The following is a 22,439-nucleotide window of genomic DNA, read 5'->3' on the forward strand; positions in this document are numbered from 1 at the left end:
TCCATCCCCAGTGAAACTCAAAAGCCATGACACAGGTAATATTAGAGAAGAGCTCTCATATTTATTTCCACTTTTTCACTAGCCCCTAAATTATCTTTGCACTGAATGGCAATAACTCTTACTCATTCAGAAAATTCTTTATAAAGACAGATAAAGCCTACAGCTTTGTCGTCTCCTACTCTCTTCCCCCAGTAAAATTTTCATTTGAGAATTCCAATGAAATGACTGAATATTGTTTAACTGCAGTATTTTGCAGATGAAACAATGGCTGAAGTGTTTTTTACTCCCGCAGCACACAAATTTATGTAGCTACACAATAATAAAGCAAAGTCTTAAATTTAATCAGAACAAATACTTCAAGCAATGGCAAGCTGATAAATTATTTAGAAAGGGGCTCAATAAGACCTGGAAGGAAATATGCATCTGTGCAGCCTGGGAGCTTCCAGAAACAAAGAATTTTCATGCTTACCCCTTTTAAAGCTAAAAAGCTTTAAACCTACGCTATTTGTATTTAACTAAAACAGACACTTACTTGAACAACATGCTACAATTACAAGCAGCCGAGGACTGCGCTGGGAGTGATGTCACAGGACTTTTCACACAGCCTTTATTACTGACGTGATCCGTTTACCAGTAGTTCGCACCATTTCTGCATTCACAGGAAGACACTGACCACAGGCATTTCCCAGTGTAAGGACCCACACTGACAGCCAGGTAATATTGGCTATTTCAGAAGATTTTAATGATTTGGTCTTTTTTTCAGAGTGCCTAGTTTCCCCCAAATTGTCTTCCTTCCATCAATTCCTCAACCATTCCAAAACACTGAGAAAAAGACAAAACTAGATGTATTAGTATTTATATGAAAGGTCTAGGAAATTCAATAATGTTCCTATTGTTTTATTGCAGATGGCACATCAACTTCTCTTTATTACTGCAGAAAACTCAAGAGCCCTGTGGAGTGCAATAAACCTGTACGTGTTCAGCTTCGCAATGTTTCAAAGGGCTGTGATTTACTGTTGAGAACCAGGCACCTTGCACACAAACATCTGAGCTCAGTAATTGCCTCATGTTTTGTGCAAACTCTACAAGGCAGCGTGAGGTCAGCCCATACAGGGTACCTGCTGCTTCTCGACGCCGGTCCCTCATTCCTCAGTAACACGGACTCTGTCATTAAAGAGCGGAGAATAAGGTTTGTTTTCACCTTTGCGTCGAGATGTGTTACTCTCCTGTTTGGTTTCAGACACTATTTGAATTTTCTGCCAAATTCTTGGGCTGCTAGAGAGGGATTTAAAAAAAAAATAAAAATATTTCAACGTACCAAGAGGAAAAACACAAAAGTAAATTCTCTTGTCTTAAATATATACCATGTATGCTTCAAGACAAGTCCTTCATCTATAAATATACTTACAAAACACTTCAGAAAAAAGTGTACCCACTAAAAACTGTACGTCTCCTGCAGGTAATACATTCAGCTTTTACTGAGTGATTCTGGCCAGTCAATCCTGAATAAGGCGGCAGGGAAGTATCAAACAGAGGGAAGAGAAAAGAACCGGTAAGAGCTGTATTTACATCAAATCACTCTGAATATACTACTATTTCCACCAAGTCTGAGTTAGAGGGAGGAGGGACTCACTGCACACAACAAATGGCTTCTCCAGCCGCCTTTCCCAACACACACACCAGCCCTTCTTTCGGTCAAAAATATTCTCAGCAGTGTCTGGCAAAAGGAGTTCATATTTCCTCCTGCAAAGGTAATCTCAAAGCCACTTGTCCTTTATCTAAAGGTATTAGTCCTTCATGAAGGAACGGCAGACTTGAGGGAACGCAAACCCCACGTTCTCCCTGTAGGAACGGGGATGTCCAGAGCTTCCAGGCTCCAGACCCGAACAAAGCATCTGCAGTGGCAATCTATATTTATAAATTATAAAGAAACAAGTAAATGAATGTAACCCACCACAGTTTAAACTGAAAGACGGATTAAAAATACCTACGGGCACTGCTACCACAAAGGCCTTCCCAACCAGTCGTCCTATACAGAGGACAGGAAAATACCAGTAGCGTTTCCAATGGCAGACCGTACTCTTAAACTATATACCAACAGACATTACAGAGACACTCAGTAGATTATTTATGCATTAAATAAGGTAGCGAGCAATGTTATAAAATATAGTCCTGATGCTGACAAAAACACACAGAATTATTATTACTGAAGACAACCTAAAAAGAAGGGAAGAAACAATGTCTCCTTAAAAAACAAAGACTGGGTCAGTACACACACCGCATCGTAAGGAAAAAAAATACAAAAGACAGTCTACAGGTAGGTTCCTTCAGTGAAGTTACTATTTCCATTTGGGTTATAATACATTACATGCTTATAATGACAAATTTATGATTAAGCAGTCAGTAGTCCAGGTACTTTGAAGAGGAATATTTGAGGCAAACTGCCTCGAGTGTACAGACAGGGACATGAACACACTGGGGAACGCTGGCAGCGAAGATGATACTATAGTTTGGGTTTCGTATCTGTTTGGAAAACGCTGCAGACTTCAAATTTCATTCTTTAGCTCTTTCTGTAGTTTATTTACTGAGACACATGAAACTATGGAACTGAAATACCCAGAAGCAAAACACTTCCCCAAGTGAAAGTGAGACGTTACAAACCAGGAAATAGGTAGTCAGTAGCTCGCTTGTGTCTTTAACTCCTGCTTTGTGCCACTGCTATCCAAAACATGCCGTTTCAAAAACAAATACACACCTTATATAATTCAGTTAGAATTAGCAGTTGCCAAAGCTCTGAAATTGTTTTACAACAAAGCCCAAAGCCCAAATCCTTCCTCAGCTACTACCCGTAAAACATCCATTTGTTCCAAAGCATAAAACCAGTACTGATGAGTGCTGGGACACAGTTTTGTACTAGCTGAGGCCAAACGCATTTTTACAACAGAAGAAACTATAAACTCAGAATGAAAAACTTCAGAACATCTCAAAAATGCAATAAAGTCAGAGGAACCTAAATTAAAAAAAAATAAAAAAAAAATCACTGCAGAACTTAGTACTTCAAACCAACACCCCAGACGCGATCGAAGCAAGTGCTCGCCAAGAAGGGCATCGGCTGAGGAGCTCCCAAGTCCGGCAGCTCGCGAGAACGTACTGACACTGACAGTGCCAGGCCAGCGTGCCACGGCCCACACGCGTCGCTTAGTTTTCAGTCTAGGCTGAACGTTACCGCAAAGGGGGAGCACGGCTACACGCGCCCAGGGGAAGCCCGAGGAACACTTACCCTCGGCTGCCAGTTTTCATACTGCTTCTGCAAGTTTGCACCGATGGTTTCCAGAGCTTTTTGAGGACCCATCGACAGAGGATCTAGGAAATAAAATACAAATGAGAATTTTTGACCACAACTGAATCACTGCGCTTGACAGGAGGCAGAAATTATTTCCAATTCTATGCGCATTTAAACCTTTAGCTACTCCGAATTATGCTTCTGTAAAATCCAGAGGTACAACCTGGGAGACCAAAGCCTACACGGAAGCACAGACACCACCACGCTCTGCAGAAGAAAGAGGCCAAAAGCTTTCTGCACTTTCCCTCTCCGGCATTCTGCTTGCAAGAAAGACCGTTTAATGATATGTAGCTTGCTTTCACGCATTCAATTTCAAATTCATAAACGTTACATTCTTCGTGGAATTTACTTGGGTGCAACACCCAAAAATTACCCCAAATTCCTCACTCAAGTACAAATTAAATACCATTCAAGACTGTCAAATTCTGAAGATTTCTCTCACTAAGTTAATAAATACAATTTTGTTTTGAAAGACAGGAGAGGCATAGCATTTGTTTCTCTTAATAATGAAAAAAGGTTTCTACAGTAAATAATGACAAAAAATTAAATTGGTTCAATATTTGATGTTAAACATTTTTTTCTTGCTGAATGCAAAATCCTGCCTCATTTACTTCCAATGCTTCCTGCTTCCAAGATTATATGCCATTTGTGATTTTTAAGTTAATTTTATCACTAGATAATTACCACCATCCATACATACCGATACAACTTCAGCTTATGTGCTTTATTCAAAAACCGTGGCCATATAATTGACACTATTAAGTTTCAAAAAAACCAGAAGCTAATATTTTGCAATTTAATATACATTATTTTAAAAGCATTTAACCAAATTAATAAAGTTATTTTTTAAAAAAAAAAAAATCTTTACAAATATTCTACTTCGTACTGTTAGAAGCAAAATACAATAAAGTAGGATGAAAGCAGGATTTTATGAGTTATTTTTCTTAAATGACTAAAAGCTAGGATCTTACTTAAATTTTACTTTTATAGAAAGATTTAAGGTAATGCGAGTACATTTTTCATTTACATTTTCCCGAGAAAATGGAGTAGCAGTAAACCAGCAGTGAATTGTCTGCAGTGTCCCCGCAGCCTGGCCAGAGCCAGCCCTGGAGGGTCGGGCAGCCGGTCCCCGCACGCCCTGGCACAGCGGCAGTCTCCGTCCCTCCGAACCGCAACTGTCCCCTCGCTGTTTAAGGCGAGCAGAACCCCTCGAGAAGTTGAACAGTAATCCCCCAGAAGTATCCACACTGCCACATAACGTCTTTTGTTAGTTAACATGCCGTTAGCTACAGCTAAAATTTAATAAAGGAAACAAAAAGATAGCATAAACACATCAGAGTTTTTTTTAAGTCCTTTAACGGACCAAACTGAACTTCAGAAAAAGAAATTAAAATTACTTCACAGGCGCTTTGACAGCAGAGGAATGTAGTTTGTGGACTCTGGACCGCCTTCAGAGTAATTAGCATTATTAACAATACCCTTTATACAAAAATAAAGTACGCTGGTGCCATTCCAAGAGCCAAACAATGGAAACAAATTATTTTCCTAATAGCTCATGCCACCGCAGTGATTACGTGAGCTTTCAGCCTCCCTGGTGAGTGTATATATAAGGCTAGGGAAGGCCAGGACACCTTCCGTATAACCACGGCACGGAGCTCTCTGCGCCTTACATGGTGCCAGGTTGACACTGTAGCACACATACCAGCTAAGGCTTAGTTCTGGAGAAAAACAAAACACTTCAGATGTTCTCAGGGGGCGTCTGGAGGGTACAGCGAGAACAGCAGCCGGCCCTTGTCCGCGACTGCGACAGCCGCTTGTCACCGGAGTTCACAACCTGGTGATCTCAGCTCAGCTGTAAACAGCAGCAATGGCACCAGGATGATTTCCACACTTTCTTGCACATCTGGCAAAGACATCATGTTTCCATAACACACCCCATTAGCTTCCCGTGGAACTCTTGTACAGAAGAGGAAAAAACAGGGGACGTTTTTGCAACCACCTTTTTCGGAAATTTAAAGAAATGGAAATGAGTACTTGTGTAGAAATACACACTAAAAATTTAATTTAAAAACCGCATTCAAAATTCTCTTTGTTGATGATAATCACTAATAACTTCATTTTAATGACTCTGCAACGCTCCTGATTCTCTTTGCTCTCTGCTCGTGTGTGAATGAGAAATGAGAGCTGTTCTCTCCACTGAAGAGATGTATTTGTTAGTGCATGCTCATGGCTTTTTAACTGCTTTAAAGTCATCAGCATTTTTAGGTTAAAAAAAAAAATAAATGAAATGTTATGATTCACAAAGCAGGTAAGGCAAGGTTAGAAATGAGACGTTCTAAAATTTTTTTAGAGAAATTCAGTTTGTGCAATGATTAATTTCCTTCTGCAGCCTATCATAAACCCCGGAGTTTAGGATTACAGCGCTCTGCACGTTACTTGCTGAAGACCGAACGTTTTCAATTCCTAGATAAAGAACAAATCTCTCTCAGAAAGCTTTCTTACACACGATTTTTCCTCCTAATATTACTTCAGATTTGTCTCGTCTTGATAATCAGACTTGATCTCCAAAACCAGGGGAACTTTTCATTTCTTAACAAAAAACTAGGAATTTAGTCCAACAATGCTCAAAGTAACAAGCCCATGCGGCGGAACTGCTGGCAAGATATTTTGGGGAATAACTCCTGGTCTTTTGAATTCATGATCCCAGTTAAAATAGCCTCAGAGCAGACACCTCAACATGCAATAAAGTCCACGCATTCTACAAAAATTTATTTCCCTCTTGTATGATGCAGGGTAATTTTAAACCTTTGCAGATCACAGTACTCTCAAGATGTTACTGCTCCGAGATTTCCTTAGATATTTATAAATCTACAACAATTAAGAGAAAGCTATGTAGCTAATTAACAGCTTTTTTTCCTCCATGCTATCTCATTTTAGGATAAAGCAGAAGAGGCGACCCGTGGCAGCAGTTACTGCTGGACACTTAATTAACTCATGTAAACACAGCGAAATGAGATGCCAGACTTCCTTTCGTTCGCCCTAATTTTAAGTCTAGGAAACACACCGCTTTAAGACCACTATATATGCCGCAGTAGTACTTACAAGAGTAACAGAGTTTGCTGGAGCTTGGAAGTTCTCAGGACTTACCGATCCAACACTCCAGACGGGCACAGGGAGTCGTTTTCACCACATCAGGAGGGTCCACACCAACATTTAGGCACAAAACTAAGGCAACGCTAACAGTCTTCATCTGCAAAGACAGACAATAAAATGTCTACTTAGTGTAGAAACAAAATCAGTTTTCACTTGTGTTGGAATTTTACCACAACTTTTGAAGGGTTTCCACAACCATTTGTTATCTGCTCTTTAACGCAGACTATTTTAAGCAAGGCCTGACGGACTACATTTTTCTTTTTAAATAGAACAGAACTTAGATTTTACATTACTATTTTTATTATTATTTCCAGAGCCCATTCTTCTTTTATAGAGCATGGAAATGGATATCGCTGGACTTCTGCTACTCATTTTAGATTAGTCACTGTCCAACTGAAATACATTATTAAAACATGAGAATATGCTATTCAGGGTCCCTGATCAATATTAGAATATAGTATGTCCTCTCTAATATTAAAACTAAAAGCATTACAAGGGAAAAACTCCCAAGTGACCAACCAAACCGTAACAAAATGTTTAGTCTATTTTGCTTTTGGTTTTGTTTTGTTTACTTCGCACGTTAGTTATCCTGGATATTCTTATTGTAGGACAAACCATCACTTGGCTCCTTCCCGGTCTTGCCTAGAGCTGCTGCTTCAGCACCAGCCCCGTAGACCCGACATTCAGACACGCTTCTGCAGCCACCAGGGCACCGCGAACACATAAAATCCAAACTTATTGATACCTTACCTCTGACCAAAAAGCTGCGTTAAACCAACGACTAACTGGTTTAACTACGGCCAGCTAAAAATATTGCTTGAAAATTATTATTTCCCACCTTTATGCTCTTTTCTAAACTCCCTCATCCCAACACCTAAACCACAGAAGGAAAACTGAAGTAGTAACGTGGCTTCTGGTACTTCCATTGAGTGTTGAGTGCTCGCCTGAAGCAGGCCACCCGCATCCCCGCTTCCCCAGGGTGCTCATTACAATTCAGAACAGTCGGCAAAAAGAAAAAAAAAAATTCCAAACCCCACGCTTGCAGAAAAAGCTAAAGGCACACAAACATATAATTTATAAAGAAACTAGAAACCGGAGCAGAGAGACACTATTCACCCCAAGCAGAAGGGACAGGCTCTACATCAGGACAGAAATGCTGCAGTGTCGGCTCACTCCCATGTCTACGATGGGGAACACGGAGTAAAAAATTAGCCAGAAATCTGGTTAATGGCTTCATCCCGAACTATGTTCTTGCTAACAAACCCCTGCAATCGTGCAGGAGTTACACATCCCCATGAGTTAACAAGGAGGACACAGCACTTTGCAGAATGCAGATGAAAACAAGAGTCTGAATGGGGATTCCCTCATCGGCATTTCACCGGGGATCCCGACGGAGCGCACGTAGGGTGGGTGAAAAGGGCCACAGCCGAAGTTACGCACTAAGTACACATGTATGAAGAGTACTTTATCAAAAGTAAGAACAATACACAGTAAAAGCACAGTTACTGGCAAAACGAGGGTCAGCTGCAAGATGCAGTCAGGTAGCCCTGAGGCAACACCACTGGGACTCGGATGCCGGCAACCAAACCCAGGGGCTGGTGATGGGGAGCAGCCGCAATGCTGAGAGCCAGCCCGATTCAGTCCTCTCCCCTGGAAGGCTTCTCCATCCTCCTCTTTCTCTATCTGCTTCTCTTATCTTTCCCTCTCACTTCGCTTATTTTATCAACACCAAACCGCTACCCTCAAAACCAAACTCTGCCACCAACATGGTGTTGACCCTTGTCACGTCGCTCACACCCACCTTACCCTTCCCTCTCTCTTTTTTTTTTTTCCCCCTCTGTTTAGAAAATAATTTCATCCAGCAACTGCTGCCCTGGTTTTACAGAACCCCGCACAAAGGTCTCACCGGGGAGTCACTCCAGTAACGACCCCAATAAAAACCATCCTACGTCATCTGCAACAAAACCCCAACACATTTACAAACGTAACAGGCACACATGAGGTTTTTTTAACTGGGTGCACTTCTTGTGAACAAAGTTGCTTCAACATCCAAGTTCTGACTGATTTACCTCCAGGTCCAAACCACACACGGAGAATCCGTGACCCCCACAAAGGACACAAGATTTCTTCTCCAGCTCAGGGACGGCGTGCCACTATGCTAGGAGTTATTTTCAGGACATAGATACATTGAGGAAACGGCTTCAAATTGTGCCAGGAAAGGTTTAGACTGGATATTAGGAGAAATTTCTTCACCGAAAGGGTTGTCAAGCATTGGAACAGGCTGCCCAGGGAATTTGTTGCGTCCCCATCCCTGGAGAGATTTAAAAGCCGGGCAGACGCGGTGCTGAGGGACACGGTTTAGTGGTGAACTTGGCAGTGCTCAGTTAATGGTTGGGCTCAATCTTAAAGGTCTCTTCCAACCTAAATGATTCTATGATTTTCAAGGTAACAAAACAATACCCAGCACTAGTAAAAGAACAGTTCCCAAAATTTTCATTTAATCCAGTAAAAAAATCTGTATGTTATAAAAATGGCCTGATTTTTAAAAGTGATGAAGCAGCTCATACCTGATAGAGCTGCTGTACGTAAGTGGCAATGGACAAAAACAGTTCCCTTTAGTCCTAAAACCTAAGGGTCAGATTTTTTTAAATGCTTTCTACCCAGTAAAACAGATGTCCGGCACCCAGTACTTCAGTGCCTTATTTTTCCTCAGCAAGTGCAGTGCACCCGGCTTTCTTCCTGCTCACCTACTTCATGGACAGTATTGGCTACTGCACCAATGAAAACATCACGTTAATTCGACGTTGCAATAAATACTTGTTACAACATGCAGTTTGAAACCCTTCTATTCCTTTTGAGAAGATAACAAAAGGAAAGAATTTCATTTAGAAAGCAACACCTTTCAAGATTATTTAGTGTCATCTTCTCCTGCCTTCCCTTTGCCAAAACCCATCTAATATGCTTAAAACACTTTTGGCGTGACCCGCCTGTGCCCTAGGCGGAGATAAGAAATGAATCACAGTTCACAAAAGATGTTAAGTAGGTAACCCTTTACAATTTCAAGCAGCACAGAAGTTTTACATACCAACTCTGCACGTTTGTTGAGAATATTAGTGCTCAGATCAGCACAATCTGGGAGAAGATGAAAAAAACCAAAGAAAACAAAAGACACACCCCCCCAAAAAACCTGCACCGCGTACAACCACAAACCAGCTCATGGTTAGGGAACTACTTGCATTGCCTGAGCTTTACCCTGCACACAGGGACACCCTCCCAGTATGCGACACCCCCGGCCAGTTCAGCTGCCTCAGAACAACATGGTGCTGCAGCGGGTTCAAGAGCACGAGCATCCCTAAAAGTAATCACACGCTGGCAAACAGGCACTGGAGAGCCCGAAGGAAACGAACAAAACCAAAGGACAAAATAACTTATTAGAAGTGAAACCATACAAATCATTCTTTCAAGAGAAAGTATCCTGCCAAACGATCTTTTCTGTCTCATTTATTTATAGTTTCCCATTTGTGGTCTAATACTGACTTATTTTTCAATATTTTACTAGTAATGTCTGATCTGTGACTTATGCTGAACAGGCTGGTATTTATTTTCTATTCCCAAGTTCTGTGTTTTAAATAAGCATTTCTCCTTGAAAACAGACAGCAAACCAGTAATGAAAAGTAAGAGCCTAAGTGATCCCAAAGACAAATGGGGTGATTTCCCCTCTGCCTGCCTCCCCACAAAGGACGTAAAGGATTATACTTCACGACTATTTGTTCCGCTAATAAAGAGCACATCTTCAGTAAGAGTTACAGCGCGCTCACACTCCCCTCTGACTCCTACTCAACATCCATCTATGATCTTGAATCATTCCAGATCAAAAGAAACCCTGAGCCCAAGAAATCAAATAATGCTTTTCACACTTCTAAGCTGTTTTGGAACATACAACCAGAAACTCCCCAGCATATTTAAAGCCTCTTAATACAAGAAGTACTAGGACATTCTCATCCGTCATTAAGACAGTGGAAATTTTCTTTTCTACAGTTCAAGGATATATCCACCAGAATACATTTCAATGGATTTTTGTTAGAATTAAAAAATGAAGCATAAGAATATTTGGCAAGCTTCTGGGAAAACCTATATCCAACACGCTTTCTCAGCAAAGGCTCTGGATCAAAACCACAAAAGCTCTTACTGTGGGTTCTTCTCTATATAGCGTAATTTGCATTTAAAAAAAAAAAACAACTGGATACAATTCACAACTTTGTATTGCATTCAATTTAAAATGTTTTAATAACTCTGGGTCAGAACCTGCAACACTTAAATGGCAAAATCCATTCAGTCAAAAAGCTCTTCCTGAGAAGTAATGGTCCTGAATTCAACCCCCAAATCCATCAGGAATGGGAACAAGTGAGCAGAGGTAGTTCTGTGTCTCTCCAAAAGAGAAGATGCTTATTAAAGCATTTGACATTAAAATGTACATATTATACTAAAGATCAAAGGACTTGTAAAATATTTTTAATTCACCTCTTATGTCATTTTAAGACAAAACAGATTTGCAAAAGATAGAGTAACATCACACATAGATACCTCAAACCAAAATGCGTGCAATTTCTGCAGTTATTTTCAGCTAGAAAAAAAACATTACATTATCTTCATAAGCATGGTTTTGATTGAAAATCTGAAGTTTTATCAACACCGGGAGCTGAACTGATCCTATTGTGGTGTACCTGGAAGTAATTCCAGTGCAGACTGGAAGTGAGACACCTCGTTTCATCAGTTGCTAAAGACTTCTTATAGCTAAATAAGAACAGGGTTAGCAACTAAGAAAGAGTCATGTAACTGTTTTATCTTCTAGTTTAAGTAATACCGAGAACAAATCAGTCAATCAATTTATGATAAATTTTACATTTTGTGGTAAGACCCTCACCTAACATTTCAGAATGGACATTTTAAAACCCATAAATATTTTATTTCCACACTGCAATTTGCAAGCTGGAAACTTTCTGTTCAAACATTACACAGATGAACACTCAACCGTTATAAACCTGCCTGGGTTTATGCCAATAAGTTAAAATTGCTTCACAAACACAAGATTAAGTCAGCATTAAACATAAAATATATGCTGCTACATTATTTTACAGAGCTGAGGGTGAACTTACCAGAATTAAATACAAATACTGAGACAGATTTCCAGACTGAGAAATCTTCCCGTCTGTCTCATTTGGGAACCTTCTTTGGCCAGCGGGCTCAATTCTGCCTGCTTGTTAAATAACATTGTTCCCTTCCTAAAGACTTTTTTTGGACATTTTTCTTTACGTAGATTTAGTACAAGCCTCTCAACCAAAAGGCAAAACCAGGTAGGTGTTCCACAGGTAAGTCCAAAACGTTAAGCGTTTTGGAGCCATGCCATTAAATACTTCAACAAGGAGCTCTCTGAACACTGGGCAGTAACAGCAATATTTAGCAACGCGAAACGCTGTTCTCCCTTTGGAGTTTCAGTTACACATCATTCTGCAACACCTAGAAAAACCACATTTTCTCTTTCCCAAGCTTTTACTCATAGCACCCGCACCTGGCGGGCTTTCTCCCAGCAAGGTGGCCTCCGGCAGCGAGCCACACGCTCAGGTGGAGTGGGGCTCTTCTGGGGGTGGCAGGACTCACGGCAGATCAGCCACAGGAGGAGACGGGCATCCTGAACCCTGGCAACTTCCCATTTCAGGCTCCCAGCGGTGACGAGTGGCAACACTTTGTCCGAGTACTTCCTAACAGCACAGGCATCGCTCCCAGGGCTCAGACAGAAAACACACCGCTGAGGAATGCCAGTTTGCAAATCAGCTGGTGAAAAGGCTGAAAATTTTGAATGGGCAGACAAAGCCTTGATCTTCCTTGTCCACTTGATGACACAACCCCACACGAACCCAAAGAAGGGGTTCTGGAGGGAACGACTCCGGCAGAAGGTACCCCACATGAACACGACTCCTCCGCCTGGAAAACAGGCAGAGGGACCCAGCTCCTCGCTGCAGCGGAGGGGTCTGTCCCACGCACTGCCCCTTGAGCCATCACTTCACCATGGAGCTCCTATTTCGTACCTTGACAATCAAGTGTTACTCCCTTTTTTTAATGGATCTTCCCTTTAGCAGGCCAAATACCAAAAGAGAGACGTGCCAGTGCTCTGCAGCTCACTCGTAACATTTGCAAGGCAAAACATCTAAAAAGGAAGAGCTTTCAGTTTCAAGGAAATTTTTTTTATACAAAGTTTAAGAGAAGTAAGTTGTTATGGAAAAAAAAAATCTGTGTGCTTCTCCACTGTGATAAAAATAGTAGAATGCAAAGAAATCCTTCAAGTTAACATTAATAATTCAACACCTCTGCAGGTAGTCTTCAGCCATCTGTAGCCCAAAAGGTCGGTTCTTGCTGTGAGTGTTGTGACAGCACACGCTAGATTCCTAGATCAGCTCCTCCTTAGGGTTTGTGTTCCTTTTCTAACCTCTGTATTCTGCACTAATACTATGAATTTTCTTCAGAGGTTTATTATGTCCAACATGTTCGTTTACCCAGTGAATGCAGCCACTACACAAAGTTCAAGAGCAGTCAGTAACGCTAATGCCGCTCCTCGTAAAACAGACTTTTTACTGCTGGCTTCACCATTTACTTTATAGGCACTGCTTACACTTGTAGATAAATTACTGCTGTCAATCAATACCCGAGATATACATAGACACTTCCTATTTACTTGCTCTGAGAACAGCGTGCATCTTCCCTGTCTGGTAGGGAATGATATCAATTGACATGCTCCGGCCCGGCCACCTCGGGTGCTGCAGGTGCCGCAGAGATGGAAGGTGCTGGTGCGCGGCAGGACTGCTCTGAGGACCGAAAACTACAAAGTCAAGTAGGGTGGTTCACTCGGTCATAGCAAAGCATCAAAATACTGCCTTTAAACCACTGCTTAGTTGCACATAACCAAAATGGTCTTTTCTTGGCCCTGACAATCACCCTTAAAAAATAATGAAAAAATAATAGGAAGTAAATATTTTACTTCTACGATCTTTGCTGTCTTTATACAATATGCATAAAGAATCAACAAGAGACATTTTCTAGATGTTACTGCTCATTTGATCTGTGACAACGACTTTACTTCTCACCTCAGCACAACCATCTCTCTGCTTTGCATTCTGCACAGGCTTCTTTTCAGCATTCCACCACATTCCCACTCCTGTCTAGCACTATCTTTAAAAAGGTGTCCATCTTGCCATGCGTTGCCTTACTTCATCTTCAGATCTTCCTTACAAACTACTATTTCAAATTATTCCTAGACGACACTTTTAGATCTTTTAACAAGTCAGTGATACACGTTTGGTCAGGAATCACACTGTCCCGTTTAAGTGGAATCCCTGAGCTACAGCCAACTCCACTAAATTAAAATAACTTTTTCAAACAGGAAGATTCCTGAGCTTACAGGAGCAAGTAGTAGAAAATGATAAGGACAAGATCACGCCCCTAATTTCACGCTGAAGCCTCAGGAACATAAAGTTGAAGATGTCTGGTTGTATTTGAGAGCTGTACGGTACAGAACACTGTCCCCCTGCCTAATAAGACTCAACCACCGGATCACTTCAAGGGCTTAAAGTTCCTTATTGCTGGTGTCCCACGGAGGAACGGGAGAGGCAGGAGGAGTCACTGAGGGAAGACAATCAAGCTGTTCATAGCAAACCATGCTGTAGACTGTGCCCCTTCCTGAGGCCTGCCAGAGTACCGGGGAGTCAGGCAGGGGGACAGCCAGGGACGCTGAGCTCCATCCAGACGGCCGGCTGCAGAAAGCGACAGAACGGCTCAAATCATCCCTTTTACCACAGACTCCACGCACCTCTGAGGCACTGCTCCTCCGCTCTGCGGAGCACAGCGCTAATGACGCTGCTGCTTCGTCCCCTACCCGACAAAAGCTACTCCAGCTGTAGATCGCCCTGCCACAACGCAGCAAGAATAAATAAATAAATACAAATACAGACGTAAAAATACGGCACTGATAGACTCACCGAGACAAAAAGATAAAATGGAACTCTTCGAGCCCTGAGCTCATCTGCCACCTTTTGTATCCCACATCACAGCTTTGTACTAAAGAATGCCATTGACACAAATCTGGTTTTGTTAAGTACTTAATTAGATAATTTATCTAAAGTACATCCTTTATAGAAGAACCGAAGAGCAAGACAAACATCTTGGGTTTATCAAGTTTACTTGGAAATGCCAGTTAAAGCTACGAGACACAGAGAACAATCAATATCTCCCTCAGTTATCCATGGCCTTACTATGCTAACAGTCACCTTTGGAATCATTCAAGGGTAGAAGATCAGCACAGGAACAAGCCAATTAAAACAACATCTCAGAGAGAAAAATACAATCAAAACCCCAAAACTTCCCATAAAAACCTACATAACCCATGGAGACAAACAAAAATGAAACTCCAAGGAAGCCTGGTGCCCTTGAATTTCTCTATCGACACAAAGGCAGAGAGAAGAAATGTAAGAACCAGAGAAGCATTAACAAAGTATTTCTAAAGCACTCACATAACCTTCAGTCTCTCAACTACGGGAACACACACAATGCCAAAACCAAGAAGTGGTAGTTGTCAGCAGAACAGATGTTTCACAGTTTTCTCCACGACAGCTCCACGCCAAGCAGCTCGCTGCCATCTGGCCACGTACCACTGCACCAGGGTTCTGCCAGTGGTTATTAACGTTTGCCACACTGCAGAAATTAAGAGGAATAACTTCGTATAGCGATACATATTTTTAAATTCTTGCAATCTGCAATAACAGTCCAGCACTTACATGCATCTTTCAAGGTATATATTTTTTTCATTGTCTACTATTCACAGGCCTTTCAAATTTCTACAAACATGCTGGGGGGGCCAGGAGGGGAATCGGCCACTACAACATGTATGTTGAGTTTAGGTAGAAATAATTGCCTTACTCCTCTCCAAATACTATGTGCTCAGAAGCTCAGCAACACCAGTCTCCAAGACAAAAAATAAAGCACGTTATATATAAATATGTATTCTCTCATTGCATTTTTTTGAATGGAGAAACACAGATAGAGTTATTTTCTGTCATTCCATTTGCTAATAGTGAAGTCACTCTAAAATTATCTTTGCACGTGACAACATTGTCAGCTCCTTTCCCACACATTACACTGCACTTCTATCACTTATTACTCATATTGCAAGTGTAATTAAAATGAAGCGCACTCAGGGAGCTATTTAAGGGAATAAGGCTCCTGGACATACTAAGCCACTAAAATTTTAGATTTACAAAAACTATTTTCTTCCCCACCCAACTGGTAGAAGTAGAAATTCACAAATTCACAGATGTACAATTATGCATTTACTCCCCGTGTTCAACCATCACAAAAAAACCCAAAACCCTACTTATTATCTTGCAAAAGGTCCTCACAACAATATTATGAAAAATCAAATCCTGAATACGCTCAGTATAAGAAATTACATAAACTAATGGAGTTATCCTAATGCTCCACCTAAGCTAATTAAACATACAACCGAAGTTAAAGCCCAATGCCCTCCATAGCAAAATACTAAATTACCACATCATCGTCCTACCATTCGTGTGGTCTGACTGTAGCTGACACAGTAGCTGTGGTATTGGAGAGCTTAAGTAGTGCGCTCACATGAAGCATGGACTGCGCTGCCAGTAACCATCAAAGAGCATTCAGCGTACAGCCCTAGATCTCAGCTGAAGTGAGAAAATGCATAGGATGAGAAGGAGACTGTCGGAGTTGAAGGTTTCAGTGTTTCCTCTTGGCCTATAAAGGTAAGACCTTTTTCTTTCAAATTACGTGCCCAGCTGTACTCTTCAGAGCTGCTCATCAAAGTCCGCTCTCTGCTTAGACATAAAAACATTTGTAGCTAGTGGTAGATAGAGCACAAGCTTCCCAACTCTATTCAATCAATACACAATCATCTTCATTCAAAATGATCTTTGTTCTAGGTAAGAGAAGATACAATCTATAACTTAGACGACAGTGCTCATTACTTACAGCAGGGGGTTCAGTTCAGGGAGAAGCTGGGGTTTCTTTTTGTTTTTAGAGACCTTGGTAAGCCAGCAGGTGCCCTGTGCTACCACTCAATTCACACACCTCACTGGGCAGCAATTGCCACTTTTAGTAACTATTGAACTAAAATGGATTTCAACCACTGACCTAGAAGAGAGAGAAATTCACAATTACCAGGTCTCAGGGCCACGCTACAGCAGCAAAGCAGAGAGCTCCGAGCCAGTCTTCCCAAGAGTTTGTCCTCATACCAGGCGAAGAAGGGAAAGTACATACTGTTTGGGTTAGATCCCAGGCCACTTAGCGGGCTGAGTTTCCTAAACACAAACACGGTTGATAATCCATGATCGCATAAGCAAACACAAAACAAACATTTAAGAGGGAATAAGCCAAGCTAAGGTAAAGGCTGCCACCAAAACACAAACTCCCAAGATTCCTGCTGCCCCGGGGGATCTGAGCTCAGCTCAGGAGAAACGCTCGGAGCAGGACTCAGGAGCGGGGCAGCTGAGCCCCAGCAGCAGCAAAGCTCCCGTAGATTGAAACAACTATTTCAAGCTGAAATGATGTGCACAAACTTTCAATGCCACTATCCTTCATTAATTTCCTTTGACACATGAAAATTTAACCGCGCAGGCAGGTAAACTCTGCTTGTCTGAATTAAGCACATTTGTATGCGGTCCTGCTTTAATCCGCATTTCCATAGAAACCTAATTGTGTATTCCTCTTCTCATAAAAACAGGATTTAATTCTCACTCAGCAAGTTATAAGGCAGCAGGAAAAAAATGTTAAACTATTACAATCAGCTTTGTTGCTCTCTGCTTATTTTAGAAATCAAAATAAGTACAGCACATCTTAATTTAAATGTTCTGAATTTAGTAGCAACTTGTCAGTAAAACCTAGTGTATTTGAAATCTTCTTTAAATCAAGTTTCATGATTTGGTCGCTACTGAGGCTGTGAGATTTAATTCAATACACAAAGCGTAATTCCAACCCTCTTGTGTTAAAAATATTCTTTAAATAAATAATAGATCAAAGCAGTGTCACTCTGATGGCGTATGTAGCCCACAGAAGCAGGAGACGAAGGATTAAATGTTTTCAGAGCAGTCCTTCTGGATGAAAGGGGGGCAAGTAAATGTTCGGTTATTTTATCTAGATTTACCACTCATTACTTTTCTTATTTGGTTCTTTGCTCTTATTAGAGTTCTGCCTTCTAAAAAACTTTCAAGTTCATATAAACTCTGGGGTTTTTACGGCAATGAAGCAAGATGAAAAAAAAAAAAAAGTCATTCCATTCCCAAATCTTAGTGACTCATTTCCTCTAACTATAGTAAAGGTAGGATCACTCCCTAGGACTCTCCAAGACGATGAATGAAGGCAAAACCCACCACTGCCTGCGGTTTTGTGTGATTCACAGGGAAAAACTGCCCCAGATTTACCTGCAACTCAGGCAGATAGAGACTTGGTTTGGTTAACCTTTGAGAATTTCTTGATTTAGAGACAGGCTGGTGTGTTTAAATCCAGATAACGCTTCCCATCCTAAGCTTTGACAACTTAATTTACCAAATTCAAAATAACGCAATGCTTTCCACACCCTCAACTCACACCAAGAGGTATTTCCCCTCCAGCTCTCAGGGAAGTATCTTTCACCAGTGTCTCGAAGATAAAAGCACATCCAAAGTCAATCAGACCTGGCTTTTGGAAGGAGGAGGCAAGAGACAAGAAAAGGAAGGTGAAGTAAATTGGGGAATGCAACAGGCCTGCAGTGAGGTGGAGACGGGAGGGAAGTGCCGAGGTGTTGCTCTGAATTTGATAAGCAGCTATAGACAGGCCTCAGAGGCCTCGAATACTGACCAAAACAAGCACGGCTGCGACACAAAATTCTGATCACGGGGGAATAAAGCTCCAAAGCAAGAAAAAAAGAAGGAGAACAAACTTTCTGAAGGCAGCTAAAACAACAAGATGAGAGGAATAATTAATTTATAATGCCAGAGAGCATATAACAAGACAGTAAAGCGAAATAAGGAAAAAAAAAAAAAAAGGATAAAAAAAAATAATCAACAAAATATCAGTATACTTCCTGACAGTAAAGGCTGGCAGATTACCACACATCTTCCCTCACTCTATTATTCCAAAATGATTCATAATAAAACCCCCACAAATCTCAAGTTCCTGCATTTTTAATTAAGGCGATTGGTTTTCTGGACAAACCCTTTACACTCAAACTCCCATTTTCAGTTGGTTTCCTTGAAAACAACAGCAGCATGAACTAGCAAGCCACAAGGTCAAAACAGATTATATGATTTTATGAACTATTTTGCAGGATTAACCTAACTTGAGTTAGCTGGGGGAAAAATATTTAGCTACCATCATTTCCCATGCAGAATTCTAAACACCCCATCTCCCAACCCCTTCCTTCACCATCTGAAGTTCTGGTAAGTTTGTTATATCTCATCAAATGCTAAGGAGACACCCAATGGTAGCTAAAAAGTTGAATAAAATACAAGATGTGAAAAATAACTGTTAAGATTTAAAAGTAATGAGCTTGAGCATTCTCTGATCAGTTTCTCTTCCTCTCAGATGTGTTTATGTGCTTTCTGTATATTCCTATGACCCTGCTCTTAGGCAAAAACTATTTATACGCAACAGCAAGTTTGTCCAAACACCACCTGATAAAGCTGGGCAGACACAGGTGACATATGACCAGCACCATTGATACTAACAGAAAGAAAAAAGTTATTTGATTCAAGCTGACAGTGAAAACAGCAGGACTAAATAGGAAAAATTCAGATTTGCTCTTATTTTCTTCATTTACAAAAATAAGACTCAGTATCTTGGAGAATGATTTGGGGCCCGATTTCACTGAACTCGCTCACAGCGAGTTGCACGCAATTTCATGAAAAGCACACCGCTCGCAGCACAGAGAACTCTTAGAAGAGGAATCTGCAACTCCACAGGAGTAAAGACGGTAGGAACTGGGCTGTGACGATCACCGTAACCACTGCTCTCATCTTCATTGAAATGATTCTCTTTGCTGTAACATGCATATGAAACATTTATCAAGAAATACAGAGACAACAGCTGATTACTATAACTTTACTCATGCTTATACTGTACGACCTATTGATTATCTTGATCAAGTCAATGTCATTCCCAATTTAGAAAAAGACAGCTTTGCAGATCAGGAAATAAGTGAACAGGAAGCTTCACAGGAAGGCAGAGGGATCACTAAAATAGACAAGCAAGCTCATCACACCTCCACAGTCTACTAGAAAAAAATCTCTTCTTTGCCAAAACCCATTAAAGAAGGCATACCACAAAACTTCGTGTTCTGTGTCTCATTTAAATGACATCCAAAAAAAACCTCAGTTCAATCCATTAATGATCTGCCAAGTCAAAATTTCCATACATGATTCTACTCAGTGAAATGATTCTGGTTCAGCCAGAGCCTTCCCCAGAACTTCTGGGCACTACAAGACCACTTTGGTGAACACCCCTCTAGGAACATCCTCATGCCTGGTCACAACGCCTCTGGAAAGAAACTACAGGATGGAGTCTCAACAGTAGCTCTGCTCCCAAGTTCCCGTATTACTACAAGAAGCATAAACATAACAGAAATTTAGTCACCAAAAAAACCTCATATATATTCATAAACACAAAGTTAGGGGCAAAACAACTTTGAGACCTAAGGAATCCTGTACCCCAAAGCAGATTCCAAAAATAGAACGAGGGGAGCTGATTATCTATGGCATGTCCTAGGCGCTTTGCTTTTACCTTAAATGTTTTAAGTTGGGACGTAGACACAACACAAGATTCAAGACAGAACCCTGGCGGGGTTCTTTCTTTGACACGCTCGGCTTTATCAGTGTAATATGCAACATACAGTCCAACACAAGAGAAGCACCTTGCTTTAATACAGTAAGTGCTTCCTCTAATAACTATTTTCTGCCTCCAAAATCACATAATCTTATTTCCCCCCCACACAAAGAATGCCTTAATTTTACACTCCACATAACATGCTGGTGGCAAACTTCAAATCCACAAAGCTGCCCTGCATCTTCACCGTTAGACAACTTTAACCACTACATTTATTGCACCTTGTGCTTGCATCATTAACCTGCTGATGCAGAGAACTCTTTAAGACCTCATTAATTTTATTGTCTTTCTTGAAAAACACCAAGTACCCAAATTTCATTTAGAAAGCTTAAACGAGGCAGCTACTCAAAGGGTGTATTACCGTATGCTTGGAAATAGTACTTGTGACCCATCCGCGTGTTTGCTTCCCGTAATACCATATGACAGGTACACGAACTAAAGGCAGGATCAAACACCCATCTGAAAACATTCATCTGAAAACACAGACTGTGCTTGAAGTGCAGCAGCCCTCTGAGCACTTATTCCTCCCTTTTCACCACCTGCCCCCCCCCACTCCTCCTCCAAAACCCATCCTGCCCTTGAGCATTACCCGGTCCTTCATCCTCCAGCTCTGAGCCAAAGACTTGGAGCCTTCAATCTTCTCACAATGCCTCTTCTTCATAAAGGCCAGAGGCAAGTTCCAGTCAGTCAGGTCAGACTCATCCTCCTCCCCGAGCCCCAGAAGAGGCGACTGCAGCATCTCAGACTCCATCAGAGGGGAAGTGCCGGGCAACAAGTGAGCAGCAATCTCCAGCCCAGCGGGCAGCGGGGACCGACGAGTCCCTCGGGCGGGTGGCGGAGGGGGAGGACGGGGCAAGGGCAGAGAGAGGCTCCGCTCCCAGGTGTGCGGGGAAGGACGAGCCCGGGGGAAGCGGCGCCTTCCACCTGGCGACTCTCCTCCGCCGCCGCGGCCCGCAGGCAGCAGCCCCGTCCGGGCTCCGAGAAAGGTGGCGCCTCCCGGCCCCGCCGAGGGCCGAGGTGCCGGCGGGGACCGGGCCCCGGGCCTCCACTCGCGCCTCTACCCCCGCGGGCCCTGCACTCTCTGCGGCGGGAGCCGAGCCCGGCCCATGGCGGCTCCCAGCTCCCTCGCACACCTGCGGGCCGAGAGCGGATCGGCGAGCTGCGCACCGGGAGCGGACAGGAGGCGGAAGGAGACGGGTAGACTCGTCCCGCGGTGCACGGAGAGCCCGACTCCCCTCACCACTACACCAAGGAGGCGGCCATCTTCCCCCGGCCCACAATGCACGGCGCTACGGGCCGCCGCGTGGGACAAGCCGGGCCGCCGCCGTCCAGCCGCGGTTACCATGGTTACAGCGCGGCCTGCCCCGGGCCTAGCGCCGGCCGGGCGACGCCGGGAGCTTTACCGGACCCCCCCTCCCGGGACCGCAGGGCTTAAAACAGGCCGCCCTCCTCCGGGCAGGTGGGAACCGTCTGGGTGAAGGTCTCCGGCTCGCCCATCCCCTGCCCGGCCTCAAGATGTCGGCGGTGCGCAGTGACGGGGGGCGGCCCGGGGGAAAAGGCGTTTGAAGGGCAGAACAAGCACCCGCGGGGAGCGAGGGGCTGAGCCGCGGCCTGTCAGTCCCGAGGCGAGGGCTGACAGTCCTGCAGTGCTGCACACGCGGACCAGAAGGACGAGGCTCCGTCCACGGCGTCTGCTCCTCCTGCCAGCTGCCTCGCCAAGCTGCGCGTCCACCATGGGCTTCTGCGCTGGGAGCCGTGGGATGCAGTGTCCCTGCTTCCTCCAGCGACTTTCCCTCCTGCAACGCTGAAGGGACAAGTTCACTGATTACCGATAAATAAATACAACTAAAAAAATCAACATGGTTTACACTGCCATCACTTAAAGCAGCCCAGGATGGACTGCACAACACAGCGAGCCTTCCAGACCACCCTGCCCTACAACTACAGTTCTGATGATCTTCGTCTTAAACAGAGACAAAAATACATCTACGATGGGAAGCTCCTGGCTCTG

General features: G+C 42.7%; 1 protein-coding gene across 4 annotated transcripts in view; it reads right to left on the minus strand.

The window, feature by feature from the left end:
- RPTOR (regulatory associated protein of MTOR complex 1) overlaps nt 1–21,753 on the minus strand; it is a 157,001-nt gene extending 135,248 nt beyond the window's left edge. Inside the window, exons 1-3 of one of the 4 annotated variants that reach the window (XM_063351672.1) lie at nt 21,018–21,753; nt 6,491–6,593; nt 3,281–3,363 (exon numbers count right to left, since the gene is read on the minus strand). In XM_063351672.1, coding sequence (XP_063207742.1) covers nt 3,281–3,363; nt 6,491–6,593; nt 21,018–21,179 — 348 coding nt within the window. In that variant the 5' untranslated portion in view covers nt 21,180–21,753. The remainder of the gene's footprint in view (nt 1–3,280; nt 3,364–6,490; nt 6,594–21,017) is intronic. The other 3 variants (XM_063351671.1, XM_063351674.1, XM_063351673.1) reach the window with 3 other exon arrangements.
- Between the last annotated feature and the right edge of the window lie 686 nt (nt 21,754–22,439).

This window comes from Chroicocephalus ridibundus, chromosome 14, assembly GCF_963924245.1.
Source record: "Chroicocephalus ridibundus chromosome 14, bChrRid1.1, whole genome shotgun sequence".
NCBI lineage: Eukaryota > Metazoa > Chordata > Aves > Charadriiformes > Laridae > Chroicocephalus > Chroicocephalus ridibundus.